Below are 12536 nucleotides of genomic sequence, written 5' to 3' on the forward strand. Positions count from 1 at the left end.
GCCGTGCTTTTTTGCAGCAATACTTTCTGCAGTTTATCGATTATTTCCCCTGTTCCTGGGGTAATATTTTGTACCTGTCCTATTTTCATTGCCTGCTTAAAATCCACTGAACCAAGAACTCATACAGATGACTTGTGGAATTTAGCTTCAAGTTCCCGTGACTTTGAGAATGCGTTGATCCAAATACACTCCCAAATAACTGCATGTCAAACCTTTATAGCTGGGGTAACTCACTTGATCACCTTCTTAACGGATGAAGTTTTATGTTTTACTGTATATCTGCTGCTTTGAGTGTGCTGTGTTGAATTAAATATATATGTGGTTCAAATAGGTGCAAGGTGATTACTGGGGCTAGTCTGAAAGCACATCAAATGTTATTATCCAAAGTTGCTTTTTTTAAAATGAAAGTCAAGCAAATTGAAACATTCCCTTTAGAAAGATGACGTTTGGCAAAAACAGCTTGTACATATTGTTTCCTCAGAGCTACTCAGGAGCCACACGCTCACGGCTACATACATGGCATTCCCCAACATCTCTCAACAGCCACCAACAAGATGCCATCAGCCCAAAGCATGAGAAAACCCACAAGAACACTGAGTCCCACACGCTTTTACCAACCTCCTGGCTCTTGCCCACCCTTTGAAGCACAGCAATCTTTAAAAACAAGCCTTACATGAAATACAAAAAGGGATCACCTTTGCTGACCATGCCTGAGCAGAGAGCACTGCCATCTCAGATATTCACATGCTTTCAATACTGAGGACAGACAGAAGCATCAGGACTTACGGAAGGCCGTGTAGAGCTCTTGCAGGGTCAAGCGCCCGTCGTTGTTATAATCATCAAACCGGAGGAGGTCTTCCAGCGTACAATCCAATAAATCACCTTCCAGATCCTCTTTCTTCATTACCTGCAGCAGAGAAAACGCTCAACCTCACTGCAAAGCTACAGACGGTGGCTCTGAGTCACCCAGCAGATGCGCCATTAAATGACCCTTGGGCAGTACCCTCCTCTTCCTCCTCAGAGGGCCATGAGGATGGTCACAACTCGGCCCCCAGCACCATGAAACCCTCCAAGCTGGAGCTCTGACTTGGCACAAACTTGGCTCGGGGTGCCAGCTGCTGGCACTGGTGCATGAGAATTTTCTGAATGCCTCTGAGCAGCAGAGGCTTTGGAGAACAGTGCTTTCGTAAGTCAGCAGATTAGGACCAGGTTTATAGGGCAAAGAGGAAAAAAAAGTATCACTCCACAAGTGCTTTCATCTTCCCCTTTAGGACTGGAACAAGCAAGAGATGGTGGTATAGTCAAAATGAATGTGTTTTTTCAGTCCTCAACAGTTTGTTTCTTCTGCATGCAAAGGATTTCACACATTCCACACGAAAAATGAAGAGAGATTTGAAAGTCATACATCCAAGTTAGCAAACAGTTAAACTCAGACCTAAGCATAATGAAAACAATGGCTTCTCTGAATTTATTGTGGAACATGAAGAAAACTCCTGAAATACTGCATGTCCCAGGCAGGAAGGCTTTTGCTGCAATCCAGAGACTCTCTTATTTACTCCTCTAGTCTTGGCCCATTATATTGAAGCAATTTAAAGCAATAATGCTTAAAAAATGACCCTTCACCTAGCCAGTAAAAATGTTCAATAAAAGTGAGATCAACCATAACATTTGAGATCAATCTTCTAAAGATGGAAATTTCCCTTTATCTTTGTATTGAAAATTGATCAGCTTTTCATCAGACTACAAGTTTTTTTACTAGTCCTTTTGATTTAATGTCAGGAGACAAAAAAAAAAAACCAACACACAAGGCACTTCAGCTGCAATGTGTTCAGTGGATTTATGAATCTGACTAGAAAATACATTCAGGTTTTAAATGGAAATACCATTCCAATTACTACCTTTGTTAATAGATTTGTATACCTATGGCTGCAGGACAACATGGGTGCTTCACACTGCTGGGTCCGGAGGGAAACACAGCTCAATGAAATCCATTGGCAGTGAGGACACAGAGCAGGCTCTACACAGAAGGGATGGATCATCTGCTGTCACTCTTTCTCTCAAAGCAATTGTGTAATGGACAGTAAGCAAATAAGCACAGGCCCTCAACTGTGTCCCTGTGCTGGAAGCTACCTTGGCACTGGACTGTCCTTGCTGCAGGGACTCTATTTCCAGTTTCTCCTCTGGGACAAATCCCTCTGCACTGAGCCTCCTAAAGACCCCTTTCAGGCTTTAAAAATGACTGTTTTGTCTCTTGGGTTGTTGTTTTTTTTTGTGCTTTTTGTTTCCTGCAGCAGTGTGTGCTACCTGCCTCAGGTTGTTTCTTGCAGACAAGGTTATGGTGCTCAAGAGACTATTTTTCTTTTAAGTAAAACAAAGAAAATGCACAACAACAGCTCATCCAGCGGCCAGAGAGAATGAGATCACATGCCTCCCTGTGCACCATGCTCATTTTATCTGCCTCTACCCATGGGCAATAAAACTCCCATTTTCGGAGGAACTTTAAAGTTGTGGTGAGCTTCAGATTAAAAGAGCCAACACAAATCAGTCACAGATCTGCCTCTCAAGGCAAGAAACTTTCTCTTAAGGCTGTAACACTGAAAATTAAAAATTGCTCATTGCCTACAAAAAATCCCTTGGAAGCAGAGTGAATAAAGCAGACAGGTGAAAGCAGATGGAAGTCATCCTGGCTTGGAGCTAAGAAGAAATATAGGTGGTGTGAGAGCCCCAGGGTTCAGGTGGTGCCCAGCACAGCCTGACCTGCCCACACTGCCCCAGTGGGGCCCACAGCACTGCAGTTCAGCTCAGGATTAAAGGCATCCCCAGCCCCTCTGCAATCAGCATTACCTGGTGTTGCTTTGTCTTTTGAGAGGTGCTGGCACTTTGTCAGCCTTTGCGTGTGCACAGAGGACGTGTGGCTGAGTGGGCTCCAGCTGAGGGCTGGACTTTGTCAGTTCATTACACTGCAGCAAGCAACAGAGCTGCAAACACGTTTACTGAGTTTGATGATATAGTTAGAAGAATTAAACAAAAAACTTGCAGCCAATTCCTTTGCTTGCTGTTGCGCCTGGAGCCCTCTCTGTGCTCTTTCTCACACTCAGATGTAACTGTGCAAAAGCAGGCTTTGAATTCAGAGAGAAGTGCCCTCTTATCCCTACCCATGCCTTTATAAGAGATCACTGAATTCAGATGAAGTATTGTATACATTCATAGCTCAGATCTAAGGGAATTTATGCTGACACTTTGCATTGTGCAGGCAGGACTGTGCATCGTGTCAACAGCATTAGGATTAAAATTCAGAGCAAATCCATTGCAAGTGGTCCTGCTTGGGGAGCAGCAAGCTTGCGCTGTCCTCATAGAACATAGAGAACCACAAGAGCAATGTGGGGACACTTTACAGAACATAGAGAACCACAAGATCAATGTGGGGACACTCTCCCATATCTGGTGTAGTGCTGCTGCTCATATTTATAAGGCTGCTTTGTCAAATTTTCACACTAAGAAAACAAGTTCAGGACACAAAGTAATCAGCAGAAGTGCCTGCGCTGGTTCACTTTACCAATTAGATGAATTCCAACAGCACAGCAGGCCCATAATTAGAAATAACAGTTTCTTCAGGCTCTCACCTTTTCAAATGTTATTAGGATCAGCTAATCAAAATTTCAGTATCTGCCTCAACACCCTGGCAAAATAAACCTCTTAAAAGTATTCTAACTTTACTGTCGTGTCACCATACAATCCAGAAAAGAGGAGGAAGAAGGAAAGGATTTCTTCCTAACTTACATAGAATCAAAAGCTACCTGGAAATGTCGGAGATGATTGCTAGCAGTGAGGATTATCAGCTATTCTCAGGAGCAAGGATGATGCTGGAAAACTGCCATGTTGTTGTTGTGGAGGATCACCAAGTGTTGGACACCACACCGGAGATGCAGAGGCAGACGTGGGGGCTGCAGCATCACCGCTCCCCCTGCTGTGGCACAGCCAACCTCTCCTTTCCAATAAGAAACACAACCCACTCCATTTGCACCCAACAAAGCACCCACCTGTGCCAGCTCCGAGCTGCTGAGGTGCCCATCCCTGTTTTCATCCAGGTGCTGGAAGAGCTCCTCCACCAAAGCACGTTTCGGGGCAGCCCTGTCGGCGGCTGGGCGGCGCGGTGGGGCTGAGCGCTGTGCCTGCAGCTCCAACACGACGCCCTTCAGCCGCCTGTAGCTGGCCATGGTGCACGTGTCACCTGGAAGAGAGGGAAGGAGGGATGCGTTACTGCACGGGGATCCTTTAAGGGATTCTGCTTCTGAAGCAATGATAAATATGGCACAGCCAAAGCCGAGCTGTCTGCACACACGGCACCGCGCCAGGCTGCGCCTTGCAGCTCCTGCAGTGGTCATCCTTTGTAGGAGCTGACAGTTTGGCTGAGCCCTGCTGTCAGGGCTGTCTCCAGAACGTTGCCTTGCAGATGATAGGGCTTTGCTAACAGACTTCCATACCTAGCTTTGCAATCCCCACCCATATCAAATTTGCCCCACATTTGTCTAAATATCATCAGTCCAGTGATCACAAAGTGAAAAATAAATCATAGGAGGCTGATTTGAGACACAAACACTCCAGTGTCACCCTATGCAACACATGGGACTAACCCTTTCGGGTTAAATGAGGCACGAAGCGCACAGGGACAGCAAATACATCTCACTCTCAAGGTGTTAGAGCATGAGGAAGCCTCAGACACAGCACAAGGCTCTAGGCTGGTGGGGAAGGATGCTGTGGAGCAGCCTGCTGCCTGCAGTGACACTGCATGCTGCCACAGCCACTTCCCTCGACCCCTGACCAGGGAAAAACATCATGATCAGTGAGAAGCCCTCAAGCCGCTCGCGTTGAAGTGACACCAGCCTGGCTAGAGCAATGAGACCAAACCTCTGTGACCCTGAAAGCTCCCGCTGTGCTCGCGGCTGCCAGCAATCCTCTGAGCAGTGCTCTGCTCTGATTTAAAGGCATCCTCTTAGACAGGAAGCTGACCCACGTGCCCGGAGCACCGAAAGCGTTATTGCCCTTTTCTGCTCTACTGCTGTCTGGCAAAGCTTAGCAGAATGAAGTGCGGCCGCTTTCCTGTTGGTGCAGATCTGTTTGCTTTAGTGCAAAGCACAGCACTGCCCGCTGCTCCTGCTAGATGCCCTTTTCTCTGTGCTTCTATTCTCTGCATCAGCAGTTTTGAAACAATTCTATTTCAGCTCTCATGCTGGACTAAATCTGAGGGGTCTCTCCACTCTTTAAGGGACAATGTTCTTGCAGATCAGTTCCCCAAAGACTTCAAATGTTATTCCTCTGAAAAATAACAGCAGGTTGTCATACTGACCGCCAGCCTCCCTGTCCTTTTATTGCTGAGCCAACATCATTTTTGGACCTCTTGTCCCGCTACAACTGAAACCCAATTAAAATTCCAGGTGGGAGGCATTTCTCTGATGGCAAACCCATCTACTGGCAAGATTTTCTCCCCTTTCCTATTTAATGCTCATAGCTTCAAAAGCATCATGACTTGAGAAGGTAGAAGGGGACAGAGGGGCCTGAAATGCACCCGCCATTGGGGTCAGCACCGTGCTGCTTTGCTGCGATAACCACACAACCAGGCTCACTTCCCATCCTGAACTCAGACCCTTCTGGGCTCCTCACTGCCCAGCGATACTGAGCAGCCGTAACATTTTTCCTTCTCTCTTATTTAAACAACCACCAAAGATCTCAGTTGGAGATCAATCCCATGGAAGAACAAGGCTTCTCTGCAACTCAGTTGCTATCAGCCTTGTTTATTTGTTTTGCCTTTCTCCCTGCCCCCATTTGATAGCTATCCTGAAGGTGGCAATAAGTGCCTTCCTTACAATCATGTACTTATTTAAAAGAAAATTTGATTGCCTTCTCCAGCGCAATCACACAATTTTGCAGTCTTGTCAGAAATACGGATTTAGCTACTTCAATAATTGCTTTTCTCTGAGATGAAATTTTCCTTTCTTTCCAGTCAAATCTTAATTCTATTCTAAGATGTATCTTAGGCTAACGAAGACAGAGAAAACTATTCAGTTTGCTTCCCACCTTATTCCTGCGTGGTGCTTCCCATTTGGATGCATCACAATGCCCACGGCTGCATTGCCAAGAGGGAAGAGACGATGATCTTCACCCCCATGCTCTATCCACACGTTGACAACAAAGATCCCCCAAAGCTGTTCTTCCCCAAAACGCACAGGCTCACATGGCTGCAGGACAGCCCAAGGAGCCAACCTGGGGACTTGGAGAGGGATACGGCTGTCACCTCCAGGCAGATGTGATGTACATAAAGAGTGAAATAAAGGAAACTGGAGGGAAGACAGAGCTGGTGGCAGCCTCAGCAGCACACCCCAAATGCTGCTCTGTGTTCACATCAAAACATCAAGACGTTTTTCTCCATAACTGCTGTTATGGAGAAAATGGCTGCTGTCAGGGACCAAGCAACCAGCCCAGCCCATCCCAGCAGCAGACCACCCCCCACACACAGCAAGGGAAGCCAGCAATAACACAATTACACCTATTTAAAATATCAGCTCTGTTTCACATTTCGCTAACGCAAACCACAGCTCTGCCCCAGCTCACGCTGCTCCAAAACCTCATCATCTTCCCTTTCCCCTGGAGAAAACAGTGCTGCTCAGCTCTGCTGGACGCCGTTCCCTCAGCACCTCTTAGCAGCACGGAGGTGACAGCTCACACCTCTGGCCATCCTCCCCTGCCACCTGTGACACCTGAGCCTGGCAGTGATGCAGAAGCAGTTCCTTCAGGACAAGGCACATATTGGCATTCGGCAGCACACAAAGAAAAGAGAAAAAGCAGTAAAGTTCTGTCACAGAGGTGAGAGATTCCTCATTTGTGCTCGTTCAGTGGAAGTAAAAGATTGATGAGAAAATGTGCGGAGGCTTATATATGAAAGTGCATATAAATACTTAAATAATTTATATATTTAATCTCATTATAGCAAAAATAATAATAATAAACAAAAAACAACACGGGGGAAAAACATTCCTAGTCAAAGGACATGTTCTGTCTGACCCAACTTCTCAGTACACCTGGCCAAAGCACTGGTTTCATTGCCATCCTTGTGTGGGAAGTCAGACCCATCCGCACAACCTGGACCTGATGCTCCTCTAAAAGCAGTGGGAAGGCACTGCAGAGGACTCATTGCCTCTGCCCTCCACCAAGGACACACGTAGGCAGCTTGGATCGTTTGGCAAGCCAATGCTAAGGTTAACCAGGTTCTCCTGTTATAAAGCCCCTTCCCGTTCCTTACCATTGCTCTCTTATCCTTAATCCAGCCATCTTCCCTGTGGACTCAGCTCATAGTCCTTTGGGGCTGTTGTACAGGTCCTGCAAAGCACAGCTCAGTGCTTTCTCTCCTCCCCAGTCCCAACTCCTGCTGTCAGTGACACTTATAATCTTCTTACACCGTGCCCAGGATCCACCAGCTTTATCTGCTAAATACTCTCTTTAAGTTTCTGGCAGCACTCCTGTCTCTTCTATGTTTCCTGTTCTTTCAGGTATTATAACCACAGCTGCTACTTGAATCACAGAAAAATCATCTTCATGCCCTCTCGCTCATTCCCATTCTTGTCTGTGCTTTGCTAAGTGCCTCCAGCAGTTTCCTTTGCAACATGAGCTCAGCGCTAGCCACTGACTGCTCTCCCTGCTGGTGTCTCTCGGTGGGGTTTCCTTGTTAGCACACCCCGGGCACTTGGGCTCTGTTTGCAATTGCTGTCCCCACAGACCCCAGCAGTGCCTTGTTTGGAACCCAGACTCTCAGCCTGCACACCAGGAGCTGCCTCTGCTGCTTTTGTTGCAGCACTTCTTCCCTGCTCTGTTTCTAAGTGCTGGAGATGTCTCTATGTGCAGCCCAAGTGCCCCCTGCTCCCATCTGTACCACCTCCAGGTGGAGAACCTGCCGGCTGCACAGCTCTGGGATGAACTGAAAACTGCTTTTCTGCTTCCATGCCTTAAACTGGGTCTCTGCACACTTGATCATCTTCTTCCACTACTTTGTATAAGGATCAGTTAGGAAAAAAAAAAGTCACGCAAGTTGTTTTTCCATCTGTAAGCATGATCCCAATAGGATTTATTCTGCTGACTGCTGAAGAAGAGAGCTCTAGGCACACTGCAGACACTTGATCTCAAAACTAAGATGCTGATCTGCTAGTGCAGGGCTTTTTTTTTTTTAAAAAGTTAATAGTGTTAACAACATGTAATACCACGCCTTCAGATCCCAGCTTAGGAATTTATTTTAAATTGAAAGGGAAAATGGAACAAAAAAGGCTGCTTTCCCCATTCCAAGAGACTGCATCACTGCTTTTGATGGCCCCTCTGCTTTTTGAACAAGAACCTAATTTGACACAAACGCTCTGTACGACAAACAGGAGCCTTCCCTGGGATGAGCTGCATGCTTTTTGCCCAGCCGTAGGATGCCCTGGGCAGCGCTGCCTTTGTTCCCAGCACTCTGCTGGAGGTCAGCCCAGATCCCTTCCGTAGTCTGACATCCTCCTTTACAGCCCTAAAAAGAAAACGCTGGTGACTTTCAAACGACCCCTGCACAAGGAGCAGCTCCTGGGATAAAACTTCAATATACCAGGCTCAAAAGACGAGGATTTCTGATTTCTTTCTTTTTTTTTTTTTTTTTTTTTTTAATAGAGACATGAAATATCCTCTCAAAGCACCCACTGCCATCCCCACACCTGGCTGGGGAGGCTGGCAGCGCAGCGGTGCCCCTGGGCAGGGAGCCCAGTGGGTCCCCAGCCATGCTGGAAGCCCTCAGCAAAAACAAGCCCTTCTTATCTGTTTACGGCGCTTCCAGAACCAGTGAAGCCCGGCCCTGTTTGTATTGAAAAAGAAAAGAATGACAGGCAAAGAAAAACAGTAAGACAGAAGAAAAGAAAGGGAAAAAACAGCGTCTCAGGGTCTGATTGCCAAAGTGTGGCCAATAACTGTCACATTTACATGCTCTGCTCACCCCGAGCAATTCTGTTTCTTGTTCTGTTTTGCTGCAGCTACGTAATTCGTCCTGTTTAGCGCTTCTGTATGCTTTGGCAGATAAAATATTGATCAGCCTGCCAAGAAACACAGAGTGCCATTCTGTTTTCATGTCAGAACTCTGTAATGAACTGCATTTATCAAGACCATCCTCTCTGTGAAAGGTCAGTGGTGAATGTGGCTAAACTGTGATGACAGATCATTAATCCAGTTCCCTCAATAATTGCCCTCTTTAAGAATTTTACTGCTGGTTTCTGTGAATTGCAGTGGGATTCGCAGGAGGATCCCTGCCTGATCTGAGCCGAGGCAGATAACAAAAGAAACAAGGCTGGGGATTTGCTGTCCTTCACAGGAATATGGCAAAAATTGAATAAAAACAAAAGTCAGGTGATGAAATGCAGAGCTTCCTTTGATGGGCAAACTTCTCTCGCTGTAAAATATTATTTTGCAAGGTGCTTTACAATGTGCTGATTGCTAGAAACAGCAGTATTTCCTTAAATAAAAACAAAAAATTATATGCATATATATACGTACAGATGGGGGGAAGAACTCCCTGAGAAAGCTCCGGTAAGAAGCTATTCTGCTAACAATATTAAAGTAACTTATTGAGCACCCTGATCTAGCTGTGGATGTCCCTGCTCACTGCAGGGGAGTTGAACTAGATGGCCTTTAAAGGTCCCTTCCAACTCTACGGATTCTATGATTCTATGATATAGCAGCAATCCCATGGTCCCCAGCATTGAACAAACCTAACACCTCCAGCACTCTTTGGAGGATGTGAGCCCCACAGAAGCTGCACTTGGGCACAACCACAGCTGGTGCCAGCAGTGCTCCATAGAACGCAGTACAGAATCACAGCATCATGGAATTGTAGGGGTTGGAAGGGACCTCCAGTATAAAAGCGCAGTGGTTGTTCAAATCTATGCTAAGCACCAAGCAGGTGACAACCCACACATGTAGCTCTATCAAACCTCTTCTGACCTGCCAACCCCCACGGGGGAGTCCCCTCCAGACCACCAGCACCACTCAGGACCACCTCCCACCGACGTGACCTCCAGCAGTGCCAGTTCTCAAAGCCACACTTCACTGCCACCAAGAGCTGCTGGGAGCAGGAGGCACCACGGGGTCATTGTGTCCGACAGCTCCCCTTTCACCACGCTGGCTGTTTTTGGCTGTTCCTAAGGCAGTTTGCTAGCACTGGGAAGAAATTCAGTGTGGGATATGGGGGCACATGTTTTCTCATGAGATGGTTACCAAAAATACCATCTGTGGGCAAAGTTACAGGGATTTGAGAAAGCCTTTTTTCTTCCCCAAGAGTCCATCCTTTCATATGCTTTATTCAGGCTTCGTGTGGCATTGTTAGAAGCATCAGAAAAGGACTAAACTAAAATGTTATGGGATACAAATTTATTTATGAGCGTAGCTCCTTAATTCTTGTGCTGTTTACAGCTAAATTGCCTACCAGCAATGGCCCATTTTCATGCATACCAAATGGAAGTGCCTGCATGCCTAAACTGAGAAAACGTGGTCCCCAAACATCAGACAGATGAATCTGAGAACGATGAATTTGGGAGTATGGGAGCTGTTGGCACCTGCAGCCCCATGGCCTGTCTGACCTGGCAGAGCAGATGCATACAGGGACAGGAAAATAAAAGGTGACTTCAGTCCTTGTAAATCCCTGTTCCTCCGGGCCAATTTTCTGCCTCTATCTTCCTCTCCCTCTAATTGCTCTGTTTTGCACATGCATGGAGATGCCAGAGGGATCTCCCTCCTGCTTCTCATGAGTGGTTGGAATGAAGGAAAACCCTTCTCTCTTCTTGTGAAAGTACATGGACAGATCCCATTCTGAGTGCTCTGCCTGCTAATGAGCAGCTCACTGCACTGAGAAGCATACTGAAAAAGCTAGGTGAGATGCAATGATTGCCCACAACGCAGAGACATCTGTGACTCTTGAGCCCCCTGTATACACACACTGATTTTCATGGGCTGGAAGCACTGCGCTTGAGTGAAGACATTTCAGATGAATAACAATTAACCAAATTTTAATCCAACCAGTCACATCAGCCATTTGACTTCTGCTTGTTCAGAGGATGCTCTGTATAAAACAGCAAGCAGGGCTCTGCAGCAATCATACTGCAGGTAGCTACACTGCAACATCCCTTGTCTGATAATGACACAACAGCATCTTGCTGCCACTGAAGAGTACCAATGACCGTGATCTTGATTAGCAGCGAGCAAAGAGCGAGCTGAAAGCTTGCAGGCAAAGCTGGCCCATGACACTGTGCTCCCACTGCCGCACCGCCTGCCCATCTGCTCTGCTCACAGCTGTACCCCCCAAACCTGAGGAGCACCTCCTTTATTCCTGATGTGAATTTACAAGTTAAGTGAAACTCTGTGAAAGTTCCCACCAGGAGGAGCAGATGTTTAACATCATGCAAATTCGTGAATGTTTGCAATCCTTTGGCTGCTATTGCTGTAAAAAAAAATCAATTAACAACAAAAGCCAAAACTTACTGCTTATCTTAGGGATATGTTCCAGTTAATAAGGTGTACATTTACCAGATATCTGTATATAATCTCATTGCAACTGGGAGCTCACGGAATATAATCACAGAAATGGGATGGGATATATTACAAAGTGATAGCATTAAAAATTAGACATTTATGACCTGGGAAAGCTAAAACTCGCCTCAGCGTATATTTATTTCAGCATCTCATTTTACAACAAGAGAAAGCACCCATCTACTGCTCTGTGAGCTTTGAAAACACATTCAGAACTGGTAACGTCAGAACATGAATTCACCACTCTATAAACAAGAACTATCCCAATCTTACCTGCTCCCTCCCAAACAGGAATGCCCACATGAATGTGCACCTCACCCCCAAATGCACAGCAGCATCCCAAGCCAGGAATTTCTACACACTGCAGCGGGGCTGTGCTCTCGGCCCCACAGGACATCGCTCCCAAAGAGGCACTTGGGCAGCATTCCCAAAGACTCACTTTGCACAGCAATGTAACTAACAGCAGTGCCTGAGCCGGGAGAGTTTTCTATCTGCTGCCATAAGCAATCCAGGCTGTTCCTGATGCTGCTTTAATCGTTCATTGCCTACAGAGTGTTAGCTTTTATTTTCTGTTAAAAATCAAAAATGTTTGTCAAGCCCCAGAGAAGCAACAATGCCACGGATATGGAAGCACATGCATAGGAACACAGCATGAAGGCACGTGGCTCAAAGCGACCCCTGCACCGCTCAGCCCAACCACGCACAGAGCACAGCCCACTAACAGAAAGCAGGAGCACATCAGCCACAACTCCCAAACAGAAAGCTGGTGGCGTCCACCAAGCAATTCATTAACAGCACAGCCTGCTCTGCTATGTGCCTGTCCCACCACCTCAGCTAGGTATGCATGGACCACTCTGTGCCTGTCCAGTGCTCTCTCATTGCACATCATCTTCAGACTGCACTGCTCTCCCTCGTGAAAACAATTCAGCTACATTTGCCACATGGCACCC

The 12536-nt window shown here is 46.5% G+C and overlaps 1 protein-coding gene across 1 annotated transcript in view; it reads right to left on the minus strand.

Moving 5' to 3' along the window:
* Positions 1-12536, minus strand: part of FSTL4 (follistatin like 4) — a 182702-nt gene that overhangs the window by 84112 nt on the left and 86054 nt on the right. The window contains exons 5-6 of the mRNA XM_042881584.1: positions 4041-4231; positions 787-907 (exon numbers count right to left, since the gene is read on the minus strand). Of these exons, the coding sequence (XP_042737518.1) occupies positions 787-907; positions 4041-4231 (312 nt within the window). The remainder of the gene's footprint in view (positions 1-786; positions 908-4040; positions 4232-12536) is intronic.

Source organism: Lagopus leucura, unplaced genomic scaffold (genome assembly GCF_019238085.1).
Source record: "Lagopus leucura isolate 7727_CA_CO unplaced genomic scaffold, USGS_WTPT01 Super-Scaffold_100030, whole genome shotgun sequence".
NCBI classification, from domain to species: Eukaryota; Metazoa; Chordata; class Aves; order Galliformes; family Phasianidae; genus Lagopus; species Lagopus leucura.